General features: G+C 41.4%; 1 protein-coding gene across 5 annotated transcripts in view; it reads right to left on the reverse strand.

The window, feature by feature from the left end:
* The window catches only part of herc2 (HECT and RLD domain containing E3 ubiquitin protein ligase 2), a 61,731-nt gene that overhangs the window by 44,197 nt on the left and 1,810 nt on the right, over positions 1-15,724 (reverse strand). For all 5 annotated transcript variants that reach the window (XM_077606651.1, XM_077606652.1, XM_077606650.1 and 2 more), the window contains exons 2-19: positions 14,887-15,006; positions 13,435-13,528; positions 13,192-13,317; positions 10,582-10,801; positions 10,403-10,503; positions 9,067-9,208; positions 8,883-8,987; positions 8,347-8,518; positions 6,894-7,067; positions 5,362-5,702; positions 5,139-5,296; positions 3,910-4,023; positions 3,582-3,833; positions 2,400-2,593; positions 2,120-2,320; positions 1,808-2,036; positions 299-423; positions 40-218 (exon numbers count right to left, since the gene is read on the reverse strand). In XM_077606651.1, the coding sequence (XP_077462777.1) occupies positions 40-218; positions 299-423; positions 1,808-2,036; positions 2,120-2,320; positions 2,400-2,593; positions 3,582-3,833; positions 3,910-4,023; positions 5,139-5,296; positions 5,362-5,702; positions 6,894-7,067; positions 8,347-8,518; positions 8,883-8,987; positions 9,067-9,208; positions 10,403-10,503; positions 10,582-10,801; positions 13,192-13,317; positions 13,435-13,528; positions 14,887-14,958 (2,999 nt within the window). In that variant the 5' untranslated portion in view covers positions 14,959-15,006. The remainder of the gene's footprint in view (positions 1-39; positions 219-298; positions 424-1,807; positions 2,037-2,119; positions 2,321-2,399; positions 2,594-3,581; positions 3,834-3,909; positions 4,024-5,138; positions 5,297-5,361; positions 5,703-6,893; positions 7,068-8,346; positions 8,519-8,882; positions 8,988-9,066; positions 9,209-10,402; positions 10,504-10,581; positions 10,802-13,191; positions 13,318-13,434; positions 13,529-14,886; positions 15,007-15,724) is intronic.

Raw genomic sequence — 15,724 nt, forward strand, 5'->3', positions numbered from 1 at the left:
CGCTAGAAAATGCACGGACCGCTGCTGCATTTTAGATACCTCAGAAGTTGTTGCACAAGCTGAACTAGCGGCAGTATTTGCTTTCCAGCCGACTCGTATATGCCGGTATTGATGAGGTCCTTATCCAGCATGGCACGACAGCGCTGCATGGTGGAGGCGTTAGCTTCTTGCTCGTCGATCTCCTTTTCTTTTTGGGCCTCTTTCTTGGCCTCGATATCCTGTGATGGACGCAAGAGCGATGAAGGGCGGTTATTTTTAAGAAGGAAGTCAACCAGGGTGAGTTGGAGGTCTGTCTGACCGTGATTTCGGCGGTGATGGCCGCCTTCAGCGCGGATTCCAGGCCGCCGTCGGCCATCAAGCTGCTGACCAGCAGATCGATCATGAAGCGGCGGCCGGGGGTCACGCTTCGCTCATTTCCTGACGCTGTAGCATGAAAAAAGGCATAAATGGCACTTTGAAAAATATTTTTGAGTCTTTGACTTTCTGCAATTCAGAGTGAAAGAGCAAGATGTTTCCACTTGTGTTTTGTAATTGTCATGTGTTGACAAGTTTTACATGTAATAGTAATATTATTAATAATGTAAATGTTAAAAAGCACACTATTGGTGTGAAATATTAACATTATAAATTGAAAATGTATTTGTCAAATAGCACCCGAACTGAATCGGGTGCCTATTAAATTCACACATTAGATGGAAATTAGCCCTCGGCTACAATCTTAAATAATTACATACCGTATTTTCACGACTATAAGGCGCACATAAAAGTCTTACATTTTCTCCAAAATAGACAGGGCGCCTTATAATCCAGTGCGCTTTATATATGGACCAATACTAAAATTGTTATCAGGATAAAATAAAATAAATCAGTCGATAGGGTACACCATCCTCTACAGCTCTCACAACTACGGCAAGCAGCCCCCGACTCTACTATTTTCCCCGTAGAAAAAGTACTGCGCAGTGACTGCTGGGATATATACTTCTTTTGTCAATACACCCAATGGATTGTGGCCTGGACATCGACATCAACACAGCTTTATGAAGTGTGGAAGGCAGCGCTGGAATAGTTACGCTAGCAACTAACTAGCTACTATTTGCGAATGGATGGTGGCCGTCTGGACGAACGTATAAAACTCAGCATTTTCGATGACTCATTTGGACATTTGTTCAATTCGGACACAGAAAATGAGGACTTGGATGGATTTGTGGGTGATGATGACGTGAGTACATTGCGAAATGGCTAAATAAAGTACAACCCAACTCAGTTTTGCTTCCGTTGCCTTTTTAAAAACGTGTTTTTAGCGTGTGGGTGTAGCGTGTATGTTTAAGCTGGTGTATGTTTTGCCATGCCTGGCTGCGTCTATAAAAACGGTGCGTCTTGTGTGTGTGTGTAAAATACAGAAATAGCACTCGTTACTGACACTGCGGCTAAAAATACGATGCGCCATATAGTCGTGAAAATACGGTATATATGTTCATTAACATGAATAGAAATATGTTCATTAATATGTGCTGTCCCTTATTAGATAAACCAAACTCAAGCTCAAATATCAGCTGATGAAAAAACATCGTAAATATAAACGGAAGATGAACAACTTGCCAGTTAAATCAGGTGCTCATTAAATGCTCATATAAGCCAAAAAAATGTCTTGACGTATCAACTCATGAACAAACCTCATCTAAAATCAGTGTGTTTGGTTGAATGACAGTCATCGACATCCAATCCAAAACGGCTACCCATTTCTTCAACACCTTTCAATAGCAAATAACACCCCACCCAAAAAATAAGACTCCCGTGTTGCGCTTACCCGTATTAGGCAACAACGAAGACAAAGCTCTCGCCCGCTCTTCCGCCGTGGGCAACAGTAGCGACCACCCGCTCTGCAGGACAGACTGGGCGGCGGCCTGCACCGTGTTCAGCACGCCAGCATTGCTCGCCAGCACCACCACCGTTTGCTTGAGATTGTTTAACAGGGTGCTACCGAGGCCCAAACCCAGCTCCTCCGAGTCCACCTGGTTGCTAATGGCGGCGTGGAGCTAAAAGCGAAAAACACCATAAGCTTTGCCATTTTTTTTCCTTTATCGTCAGAAAATACCACGAGTGTTCACGTCAAGGCAACCTGAAGTCTGAGCAGATTTAGCGCGGCGACCACCATGCACTCCTTCTCCTGCGGGGGCGGCCAGTCCGAACTGCCGTCCATGCCCTCGCCGACCTGTCGCAGGAGCAGGTCCAGCTGCTCGAAGGTGGCGTGGCACACGTCCACCACGAACGGAACGCGCTGGCCGACGGACCACTCGGAGCACGAGGACCACACGAAACTCTGGGGAACAAAGTCAGGTTTGCGATTTAGCGGTCGCGTTGGCGATTTAACGGTGGCGTTGCCGATTTAGCGGTCTCACCTGTCCCGGGCCGCAGGAGATCCCGACGATGTGTTTGGACTCGAGACCCGGAAGCGGCTTGGGGTGCTTCTTGTTGTGAAAGAGCGTGTCGAAGTGCTGCAGCTTGTCGTTGCTGCCCCAGCTGTGCACCTCGCCGTCGTCGGTGAGGACGAGGCAGTGTGACGAGCCCACGGCGACGTCCACCACTTTCTTGCCTGAACAAAAAAAAAGAAGGACATTTCATATTTTTAGCACATCTTATAAAGGGTGATTTATTTGTAGGAAATTTGGCTCTAGCGCATTTTTCTGACTATTTCTTGCTAAAATTAGCGCTCATTTTACTTAGCCAGACTGTTAACCAACTAGCACAAGTGTTTCACCAACCAACAATGCTGTGAGTTTGAGGATAGATTAGATAACTAGTATATTCCTCCCGTATTCTGGAAATTTCATTTTCACAGTAGCAAAAGGGCGAGAATAGACACAGAAAAAGAAATTTTAGACATAAATAAATAGGTAATAAATAAATATATTAGTAAATAAATATATAAAATAAATAAACAGAAATAAACAAACATAGAAATAAATAAATATATAAATACATACATATAGAAATAAATACATATTGAAATAAATAAATATAAAAATAAATAAATATAAAAATAAATAAATATAAAAATAAATAATTACGCCTCGCTGTTAGAAAAGAATTAGTATTGAAGATTATAACGTCTAGAAGATAATCTATTTGTTACTTTGTGAGTAGGTGGTGAATAAGAACAAATAAAAAGATGTTTTTCCACTGTAATATCCCGTTTTTGGTGTTTTTTCAGGGGGTGGGAAAGGATTAATTGGTATTTAGTTCATTTTTATGGGGAAAAATTGATTTGAGATACAAGTAATTTGACATAAGAGCTCGATCCCGGAACACATTAAGCTCGTATCTCAAGGTATTAGCTCAATTCCTTAATCAAGAGAGGAATAACCTCCGTTTGGTAAAACAACGCTGCTTATGCTAGCCAACGACGCATGTGTCAAAAACAGAAAAACAATTTAAAAAGGTAGACATTAGCGATTTGACCATTTTTAAAAGAATAAACAATGTCCTACAACAAAGCTGCGATGCTAGGGCTAGCAATCAAAGCCGCTAGCCTCGAGTTCCCCTACGGGAACGCCAAACAGTAATCGGCGGTATTTCCTCACCCTGTAGACTGTCCAACAATTTCGGGTAGCGAACGTGTTCGTCCGTGCCGTGGCCGAGACGTTGGTTGTCGCCCTTCCCCCACGTGTACACCTGTCCTTCCTTGGTGAGCGCCAGCGAGAACTGGCTGCCGCAGCACACCTTAACGATGTCCAGGTCCTGGAGCTTCTCCACCATCTTGGGGGTCTTGGACCCGTCGCTGCCTCCTCGGCCCAGCTTGCCGTAGTCGCCGTCGCCCCAAGACCACACTTGGCCTACGGTTCGCCAAAACAATGTCAAGGGAGCCCATTTTGCGCCTGACGTTAATGACGGCGTACGTGCGCGGGTTACCGTTGTCGGTGACGGCGAGCGTTTGTGCGTCGCCGCTGCCGCACGCCACGTCCACGACTTTCATACCCTTTAGCGCCGTCACTAGCGCGGGTGTCATCTGGTCCTCGCTGGAGCCTAACGGTCGGAAAGTAGGTGAGGTGGCTTTTTTTTAAATTAGAAATAAAGTGGTACCTCGACCTATGATCAGCTCTACCTACGACATGCTCGAGGTACGATCGAATAATTCGCCCGAGATACGATCAAAATTTCGAGATGCGACCAAGCCAGGTGGCCATGACATGAGGCTGTTTATCATTGTAGCGCACTGTCTATTTTTGCCGCATCTCTTTCGTGTATAACAGATATCTACGAGCACTGAACGATTTATTCAGACGAGTTTCGACCAAGAAACGCACAACGCGCATGCGCGGGCAAAAAGAGGGCTTTCTGGGTAAAAAAGTATACTCGTGCACACAAAACCGATAGCCAATGGCACCCTTTCTCAGAATAAAACTTCATTACCCACAATCAATACGTGGGTAGGCTGAGCTGTTGCATTTTTTCAGTGTTATTCCTTCCTTAGCCTGTTAGCTCCCGCGATCACTCATTCAAGACTACTTCTCGATGACAAGTGATCGTGCATTATCCTATTGTGAGGACATTTGTGTGCATCATTTTCCTGAATATTTTGAAGGGAATACAACAGCAAACAGCCCATCGATAGCGAACGTGAGGGTGGAGGCGTGGCAAACAGCTAACCCCGCCAGAACGAAGGTAAAAAAATTAAAACAAAATTAGAATTCAGTTTTGTGTAAACATGTACTTTAAGCATATGTTTGAGTGTGTCTGTATATATTAATCCAAGTTAATTTAAATTTGTTGCGTTATCGTGGAAAGATGCCACCACCCCCTCCCTCCCGTCTTTTTCTGTCCCTCTGTGTACCCTCCGCGAAATCCGCCCAATTTTAATATACTATTAAACACATTTTATTACTATTAAACCACTAGTTATGTGTTACTTTGTTAATAGATGGCGAATTAGAAGAAATAAAACATTTTTTTACAAACCAATATCCTGTTTTTGGTGTTTTTCAGAGGGTTCGGAACGACTTAATTTGTTTTTAATTCATTTCATTTGGAAACGTTCGCTCGAGTTACGAGAAGATCGACATACGAGCTCAGTCCCGGAACGGATTAAGATCGTATGTCGAGGTACCACTGTAGTTTGATGGCGTGACGGTCAAACTCACCGTGGCCCAAACGGCCATAGTTGCCACGCCCCCACGTGTAGAGCTCGCCATCTGCGGTGACGGCGGCGCTATACGTGCTCCCGCACGCTACGTGCACCACCTGCTTCTCCGGCTGCTTCCCGTTGAAGGCGGCGATCGCGGTGGGCTCGTCTAGATATCTGAAATACGGAAACGGCTTTTTAGCGAGCTAGCTTTAGCCAGGAGACCCGAGCGTAAACCGTACGTGGCGTCGCCGTGTCCCAGCCGGCCGCCGTCGCCGCAACCCCAGGAGAAAACCTCGCCGTTGGACGACAGGGCCAAGTAGTGCTGCCCTTCCGGGTGGGCCGCCAGTTTGGTCATTTTCCGGGAGCTCAGCGCGTAAATGAGCATGGGTGCCAACGTGGTGCTCTTGTAGTTTTGGGCGTAGACGGCGCCGCTGTTGGAGAGGATGAGGAAGCCCTTCTCCGAGCACACCACTTGCGTGACGCCCATGTTGGCCAGGGATTTGCACTGGATGGGCCCGTTTAAGTTGGCGTACAGCTTCCAGCCGAGGAGGCCGCAAGCGATAACCTCCTGCATGTTGCCCTGAAACAACGCAGAAGACACCCAGTGAGTTGAATATTCACCATTACAGTAATACCTTGAGATACGAGCTTAATGCCTTCCGAGGCAAAAGTGTTCATGAATTCCGCCCCGGCTATCAAGTCGGAACAAGCTGCTACCCCGTGCCTCACAACCGAGCATATCCCGGTTCGTTTTTTAAAGTTATGGAACTGGCCACAACTGGCTTTGAAGGTTTCCTCTTGGGTCATAGTCTCCCCTTTCTCAGCTGCTTGCTTTACTTTCAAGTCATGGTGGATTCCACTTGTGTAAAGATCTATACGAGCACTGGGCGTAGCGTTGCATTTTTGTGTTGTTTTTTTGAAGGGGTTTGTGCAGAATGTGTGTCCATAAGCAAGCAGGTGTAATGAAGGGTAGTGCAAAAAAGGTGTATATAATAATAATCAACCACTAGATAGTTATTTGTTATTCTGTTAGTAGATGGGGAATTAAAACCAATAAAATATGTTTTCCAAATTAATTTGTATTTAATTCATATAGGCCAAGTTATTACTGTAGTTAACATTGACGTGGATTGAAATAGCAGAGTTGCTTTCAAAGTTAATAGTGACATTGACCTATTTGCACTGAAACTGTAAGCTGTAACCTATGTCCGATTATCCGATATGTCCGATTATCCGATAACATTAAGATAAAATGACAAAGTCGCTTGGCCATTGCTTGTTCATATTGTATCAGTTTTTGTAAGTATAGAAACATCGTTGTTATAGAAACTTGACACTGATTAATCAGACTTTGCCCAGTTTGGTCATTGTCATGGAGACTTGGCACTAATTAATCAGACTTTGCCCAAAGTTTGGTCGTTGTCATAGAAACTATACTATACCCTGTTTTCCTATATAAAGACTGCCCCACATTTCATTCGGAGAGAGTTGCAAGGACAACAGATTGTGAGCGGTTCACAGCTGTTCGAGCTCTCTCCCCATCCTGCAGTCTGGTAATAAACCTATTTCCTATTAAATTGATCTCACTCTTTCTTAACCTGTTCCTGAAGTTGTATTGCAGATCTAACAGAAACTACACTGACTAAAATAAATATTTTTTGTTTGTTTATTGCGAAACATGATCATTCAACGCGTTCCTAACAGGTTAAATTGAACGTGACGTCGGATATTTTCAATGCAAGAGCAAAAGTGGCCAAAGTGCGTGAGTCACCTTCTGCGTGGAGGGGGAGTTGAGTTGTGGGGGGCTCCGTGGGATAGCCAGGCGGTCCAGGTGGGCCAAGATGACCACGGCGGTCTGACGCAGGTCAATGGCGAGGTCGTTGTCCTGGGGCAAGGTCAGGTAACGGAGGAAACTCTCGTTGGGACTCAGCGGTGCCGAGAGAATCTGTCGAGGACAAAAAGTGACGCCCTTTTATTATGTCAAGTCGGCGTAAATGTTTTAAGACGGTGTTAGATTTTCAAAATAAAACATTTTATAATCACATGCTAAAATCATTCCACATGGATTTTATCGAAAACTATTATACTGGTATGATCGTCAAACTTGTCCAAAGGAAAAATCAGATCATACATTAAAATAGATAGGTATATACAAGTTTTTTATCATCCTGACAGATTACAAAGCCATTGATTTAAAGCAAGGGTGTCAGACTCGGGTTGGTTCGCGGGCCGCTTTATCGTCAACTTGATTTCACGTGGGTGGGCCGCACCATTTTAGATATAATATTTAGATATTTTTTTATAAATGGATTAAAATCCCTGAATATTCAGTTTTTTTTATAGATCTAAAACTGTTATTTTTAGCCTTTTTAAATATATTTTTAGATTTTACAAAATGATTTTTTGAACTAAAAACACAGAAAAAAATGATTAAAAAATTACAATTATTGCTTTAAAAGGGGGAAAATCAGGAAATTTTATATACATCTATATCTATCATTTTAATTTGATCCTAAAACAGAAAGTCGGCACTCATGATTTATTTTTCACACAAAATGATGCGGCGGGCCAGATTTGGCCCCCGGGCCGCCACTTTGACACGTGCTTTAGACCATTCAAAATAATGCTAAATACAATGTAACTAACACATTATGAAATGACTTTGTATTCCAGTGAAGAATTTTTTTCTTTAGGATATTACACATTGGTCTGTCATTAGTTTCCAAAGAAGTATTCCCACCCAGATTTAAGTTAAGATTTTTTTTTTCAAATTTATTCTGGTTGATAAGTGAAATTTGAGGCTTGAGTACCTTTTCAGGATCACTAAGATCAGGATTAAATGCTATTTTTATTGCAGTTTTACAGTTAAAATGCATTGGGTGTCTCTTCCTGAAAAGCCCTGAGTATTCAGTTTTTTATAGATCTAAAACAATGTTTATTTTAACTTTTTTATATTTTTTTAGATTTTAGAAAAATGATCTTTGAACTAAAAACACAGAAAATATTGATTAAAAAATTACAATATTGATTTAAAAGGGGGAAAATCAGGAAATGTAATATACATCTATACTCTTCATTTTAATTTGATCCTAAAACAGAAAGTCGGCACTCATGGTTTACTTTCCCGAGCCACACAAAATGATATGGCGGGCCAGATTTGGCCCCCGGGCCGCCACTTTGACATGTGATTTAAAGTAAGAGTTAATAAAGTGTTAAAGACGGACCTCGGGTTCTTCCTCTGGGACGGGTTCCTCATTGCTGCTGTGAATGCTCTTGAAACGTTGCAGGAGAGGCAGGAGGGGGGCGCTGGTGCCTTGCGTGGAGCGTTCGTTGTCCATCTCTTGAGTGCCGCTCTCCCACAGGCGGAGCAGCAGCAAGATGGCCGACAGCAGTTGACTGCGCACACCCAGTCGGCAGTGCCAAATATTTGACCCGTGGTCAGACTTTGTAACTTATTCAAACTGTACATACGGAATCAAATGCTTTCTTTTTTTCAACAAGGGCGCCGTAACACTAGAATTTTGTATTTAAAATAAATGACCGTATCGGCAGCATTGTCTCGCGTTATGGCATTTCGTCTTTTGCAGTTTCGTGCATGTCAAGTCGAATTTATGCACATATAAGCCGTACCCTCGATTCAGTCATCTTTTTTTGCGACAAATACGGCGTATATGCGAGAAAATACGGGAGTTGACTGAGTCTGACGCCCTCCTGACTTAAACCCCCAAATGCTCAACGTGAAAGAGGTTTGCGCAGGTACCTGAGCGTTCCCCTCTGCACAGCCAGCTCCAGCAAAATGGCCAGAGCCAAGTGCTGGTCCTGAAGGGGGACGTTGGCCTTGGTGCTGGTGTTCCCGTGGATGTCACTGCACCGAGGGGGAGGGAGGAGAAAAAAAACGTGAGAAGGCAGGTCGGGGGAGGAAAAGCAGCGAGCGACGGGCTCACCTGAGAAACTTGGTGGCCCGCTCAACCACCTCCAACCACACCGACGATACCGTGCCCTCGTCAAAGAGTGTGGCCTCGGGTAGTGCGCGTAGGGCATCCAGGGATTCCTGGAGGAGCTCACTGCACAGGTCCGCGTCGTCACCTGTAAACATGGCAGAGGTTAAAGGTCAAAGGTGGAATAGGAGTGTTAGGCCAAGGACAAAGAAAAGGGATTACGGCTGGAGTGCTAAACTCATTTTTTTTGTCACGGGCCACGACGTAGTTTCGCTTTCATCCGGGGGGTCGTTATGTCTTCCAACATGGCTGCCAAAATTAATCGATTAATGAATTGACTTTTCCGATCATGGAGAGATAATTTTTGGACTTTAAAATGAGTACAAATCTTCTATTTGAGCCTCTTAATAGCAAATATTCTCTTGTAATGGATTTTTTATATGTACTTTAAAAAAAAATCATCAGAAAATTCAACCTCAGCCTCCTGTGTGTGGTTCCAGTTTTATCTAGGTCTACATTGTCTTTTCCTGTGTCTGTGCTTGCTACTACTACGAACTGAATTTTCCAAATACAAGGATAGATAAAGGTTAATCTAATATAATCTAAAAGAGGGCAAATATTAAATCTAGCATGTTTTAACCTTATGTTTTTTATTTAAAAAGGAAAAAGAGTAAATATTGCATTTTTAAAAATCTGGTCATTTACAGTGAAAAATAAAAGAGCAAGAGGAAACAGTTTAAATATCATATTTAGATTTTTTTTTTTTGATTAAAAGAACTGGATCACAAGCCCTAAATATTCTGTTTGTTATAGATGTAAAACAGATTTTAAAAAATTAATCCTATAGACAAACTTACCTCTTTTATACTATTATTGTCCCAAATTAAACACATTATCAATAAGTTGCGTATTATTGGCATTGTGTGTACATGTTTTTCAATTCGTCCTATAGAAAAACTTGCCTCTTTTATACTATTATTGTCCCAAAAACAACATTAGCAATCATCGATGACGCTTTCATCTGCTACCAGTGACCGAGACGATCCGAAATGGGTAAAACGAGATGGGTTTTACAAAAAAAAACTTTAAAAAATCCCGTACAAAAGTTGCTATACAGCATACACAATTTAAAATGATTGATAAACTCATAAAATACAGGAAAAAGGTATAAGTTAATAGGTATAATGAATGAATCTTGAATGAATGTGTTGCAAAACAGTTTTGCAGGTTTGAAACGGGTCTCAAGCAAATGTAACATTTCTGATTTTGAGGCTTGCAATGACAATTCCTAGCAAAACCAGTTGCCCACTTCAGGAAAAAAAAAAGTCATCAATCTTCTTACCTGACCTCCATGCCCGCCGCAGGAAGGCAAAAGCGAACGACAGTGCCGCCCTGGACCCCACCATAGCCAAACCTTCCACACTTTTGCTGTCCGGACGAGACCTTAAAACAAGCGACGGTGCATTAAACGGCGAAAAAAATTTCAACTTTCCACTCTGCGCGGAACTCGCGTGCCAATACGTTTTATTGTCGGTGGCGGGTCGCGGCAGGCTGACTGGGATCTTCCAGGAGAAGGTGTTTTTCTCTTCCATGCTGTAGCTTAGCGAGATGTGATAGCGCTCCAGGATGACGAGACGCTGGCAGAGACGTCGAGCCGACAGCGTGCTTTTGGCCATCTGGGCTGACAGTTTCTGCTGGTCGTCCACCAAGACCATTAAGCAGTCTTTCAGCTCTTTTTCATCTAGGAAAAAAAAACAGTTATCATTTTTTTTCATCCTGTACGAGTAGCAAGGACCCGGTCAAGCTCAGCCGATTGCTCCCCTTATTAATGATTGCAATTCCCCTTATTAAGCGATAAAAAACGTACAAATACAACGCAGCACATATTTAATCACGTAGGGCACATGTGTCAAAGTGGCGGCTCGGGGGCCAAATCTGGCCCACCGCAAACATCTAATAATCATTTGTTTTTCATTTCCAATGGAAACATTTTTTTAAATTATATTCAATATTAAAGTGTAAAACCGAAAATGTTTTTAAATATTTCTTTTTAGATTTTACAAAATGCTTTTTGACCTAAAAACACCAAAAGAAAAAAATGGATAAAAATTGCTATTATTGATATAAAAAGGGGAAAATCAGAAAATATAATATACATCTATAATCTTCATTTGAATTTGATCCTAAAACAGAAAGTTGGCACTCATGATTTACTAACTCGGGCCACAAAAAATGATGCGGCGGGCCAAATTTGGCCCCCGGGCCGCCACTTTGACCCCTGTGGCGTACACAATTTGAAATGACAAAAAAAGGTATTAAAAAAACGGGAAATGTATAAGTTGACAGGTATGCAAACAGTTTTAAAAAGGCAAACTTTTTGAATGGGGTGGTTGCCCTGGCCAGGTCACAGCAGCCACGAAAGCGACGGCCGAAATAGCCGCTGGGAAATCCACTTAAGCTTTTTACGTAAGCTAGACTGGCCAGAGGCCGCCCGCAGGAGCGACGTGGCCTCAGCTGTGCGCATTGGTCAGCTCGATCGTCGAGGTCTTCGCAAAGACAAGGAGCTCAAGTTGCGGATGCATTTAATCGTTTGAATCTTCAGTTATTTGTTGTTCAGTTCTAGAAGTGAAAGATGAGCCGTTCGTACGACTTTCAAGGTCAACAGTGGTTAATGCGTCAACTCAGGGGTGTCAGACTCGGGTTGGTTCGCGGGCCGCGTTAACGTCAACTGGATTTCATGTGGGCTGGACCATTTTAGCTATAATATTTAGATTTTTTTATTATAAATTGATTAAAAGAACTGGATTAAAAGCCCTAAATATTCAGTTTTTTATAGATCTAAAAAAATATGTTTATTTTAGCTTTTTTTAAAATATATTTTTAGATTTTACAAAATTATTTTTGAACTAAAAACACAGAACAAATTGATTAAAAAAATTACAAATATTGATTTAAAAGGGGGGAAATCTGGAAATGTAATATACATCTATACTCTTCATTTTAATTTGAAATTTAAAACAGAAAGTCGGCACTCATGATTTACTTTCCCGGGCCACACAAAATGATGCGGCGGGCCAGATTTGGCCCCCGGGCCGCCACTTTGACACATATGAGTAAACTCATTCAAGAAAAATCTGGATTTTTTTAAATGGTTGAATGTTATTTTCTTGCGGTGGAATGTGTGGGTTTTTTGGAGTCTGTATTAATTTAAAAGTGTAAAAATTGTTGTAAAACAATTCATAACGCAAGCCCTGAAATTCATTAAAGCACACGTACACACCTAACCTCACCTCATTTTTATTGTATATAAATCTTTTTAGGACTACAGTAATTCCTCGATTATCGCGTCTTCACTTATCGCGAATTCACTATTTGGCGATTTTTTTTGTCTGCTATTTTTTTATTATTATTATTTTTAAGTTCATAAAAATGTGAAAATCCAGGCTGAAACGTGCGGAATCCACTTTGGCTAATAGGACTCAGCACTAAAGAAAAAAAATTAAATTCCTAAAAATGTGAAAATCCACGTTGAAACTGAGCAAAAAAAATTGTTATAATGGGGTGACCCTACTTTGCAATTTTTCGATTATTGCTACCACGTCTGGCCCTCATTAACCGTGATATTCGAGGGATTACTGTACTTGTGTACACTTGTATCTTTAAATCTCATTATACTGGTATAATGACAATAAACACATTCAATCAAATTAAATAAAGGCACTCAATTCAACTCAACTTCAAATCAAACCAGAACAGAAAGCAACTAAACTATCGCATGCAAAGCATTTCCTCCTGTTAGCTCCATATTTATATTTATTTTAGCTTGAAAACTGCTGACCTGCAAAACACACACACACGCGTGGCTGTGGATAAGCAGGAAGTGTGGCGTTTGAACCTTCAGCCCGGACGACGGCGCGCTCGAGTTACCGACGATGTCATTTCCTGAATCAATAATATTCCACCGCGGTTCGACCCTGACATGCCCCGCCCCCGCCTTGAGCGAAATCTTATCTCCTTCTAGCATAACCTGGTGCTACCCAGTCATGCGGATGAACTGACAAATTATCGCCGCTGAAAATGACACGGCGTGGAAAAACTAGATAAGCCGCCCACACGCACACATCCGCTCACCTGGCTGGCGTCCCCAGTCCCACGTCTCGATGATGGAATGGTGGACGTCCGGGGGCGCCGTGGACGGCCCCTCCTCCTCGTTAGCATCGTCCTTCTTCTGACAGTTGAAGCAACCCGAGCAGTCTTCTGCAACATCAGCGTCCGCGATAGGCCGAGTAAAAAAGTTTAAGGAGGAAAAATTTCATTTGGAGCATTTGCTAAAAAAAGGGCGGAGTCAATTTCTCTTGAAGAAGCAAAACCTACCTGGGTATGGAGAGTCCTCTACGTTAAAAGTTATCTCCTCATCCTTTACCATTTCGTTCCACAGCTCGCTCAGACCTTCGGCGGAGAAGGCCCACTGCCAAAGATACAAAAAAATATATATATATATATAAATAATCAGTTGTATGGTCTAGATCAGGGGTGTCAGACTCGGTTGGTTCGCAGGCCGCTTTAACGTTAACTCGATTTCATGTGGGCCGGACCATTTTAGATATAATATTTAGATTTTTTTTTTTATAAATGGATTAAAAGTCCTGAATATTCCATTTTTTATAAATCTAAAACAATGTTTATTTTAGCTTTTTTTCTTAGTAAGTGAAAATCTTTTATTTAATCATTTGTTTTTTATTGCAAAAGGAAACCAAATTTTTCTTTATGTTCCATATTAAAGTGGAAAACAGAAAATATTTTTAGATATTTTTAGATTTTACAAAATTATTTTTGAACTTAAAAATTGCAAAAATCGAGATGTGAGAAAATCCACAGGTAGAGGAAAAAAAAGGGTCCGAAAAAATAACAGTAAAAAATTCCTGAACTAAGCGCCCCATTCAAGCGATTTTCTGAATTTTATCAAAACATCCATCAGTTAGTCTAAAAAAAATAAGTTTTCCTGCTCCTGTTTCTCCCGACAATTCAAAAAAACTGGACTCCACACCTGGCATCCTCTGGATGATCTCCCCAAGGCTTCTTCGTGTTCGCGGCGGGGTTAGGGTTAGATATATTTAGTTTTAGTAAATCATGAGTGCCGACTTTCTGTTTTAGGATCAAATTAAAATGGAGTATAGATGTATATTAAATTTCCTGATTTTCCCCCTTTTAAATCAATAATTGTCATTTTTTAATTCATTTTTTCTGTGTTTTTAGTTCAAAAATCATTTTGTAAAATCTAAAAATATATTAAAAAAGCTAAAATAAACATTGTTTTAGATCTATAAAAAACGGAATATTCAGGGCTTTTAATCCAGTTCTTTTAATCCATTTATATAAAAAAATCTAAATAAATCTAAAATAGTCCGGCCCACGTGATATCAGGTTGACGTTAAAGCGGCCAGCGACACCCTTGTCATATGGTATGTAGTAATATAGGGGTGATACTACTTTGCGTTTTTTCGATTATCGCAGCAATGTCTGGTCTACATTATCCGCGAAAAACGGGGTATTATTATAGTTTGCCCTCGTGTGAGGTGCCTACACTTGTCCCAGTTCCACGTGTTGGCATTCCCTTCTCATAATCGATGTGAATAGCCGAGATTAACCTCCTAATTATCTTCTACTCAAACGCCGTGCTGACCCATTGAAAACAATGGAGAATAAATAACAATCGATGGCCGTAAAAATTCATTCAACCCCCAGAAAGCTCCGCATTTTGAGAATTATTTCAATCTCCCAAACCGGCAGTTGATTTCCATAAGGATTTTTTTTTGGACATCATACCTGCAAATCTATTTTGAGCCATTTGTCATGAAAACAGCACTGGGCGTTGAGATTAAAGGATCGAGAAGGCATCTTCCCACCTCCTCCGATGCTCCTCTCTCGGCTGCAAATGCAGCCAACCTGCAATTATTGACAAAAGGAGATGAATTAAGACACGTGAATTCATCCTGACGACAAACTGCTGCATTTGAAGGAATGAGATCACGTCCAATTTAGCGATCGTGAAGGTGTTTCGTGCCAACACTGACCTCTTCCTCCTCATCATATTGCAAATAGGAAATTCAATCATAAGATGTTTACGGACTGGAGCACAAAAAGTAGGTTGCTGCATGCAGCTGCATCTAAATTTAGCCGATTTTTGTTTTGATCCCCAAGAGAATGTCACACTGTCACTTGGTCGTTGAGTGAAAAAGACGTTTAAAATAACGATAACCTGATTTGTAATGCCAATAATATAACCAACGAGGTTTCAAATGTTTGTGCATGTGTATGCCCGGTACATTTATGATTTTATCGTGACATAACGATAAAATGATGAGCAACAACAACATAACCGGAGCGTCAAAATTCCAACAATACGCAAGTGGAATATAAAAATCCCAAGAGTTTGTATTTACACGATTTGAATCCAGAAAATTAGCAACCCTTTTAGCTAGCAGCTAATGCTAACTAGCGTAGTAATAGGAATATAACGTTAGCCCCAGCTAGCAATGCTAATGCAGTTATCGTCATTCTAGCCCAGTGGGAACAAACCTCCAAAGGAATGACACTTAAGGAGACAAACGTTTAAAATAAATGCCAGCAATTAAACGTTTAAAAGGGAAATCTTTTCAATTAC

This window comes from Stigmatopora argus, chromosome 8 (assembly GCF_051989625.1).
Source record: "Stigmatopora argus isolate UIUO_Sarg chromosome 8, RoL_Sarg_1.0, whole genome shotgun sequence".
NCBI classification, from domain to species: domain Eukaryota; kingdom Metazoa; phylum Chordata; class Actinopteri; order Syngnathiformes; family Syngnathidae; genus Stigmatopora; species Stigmatopora argus.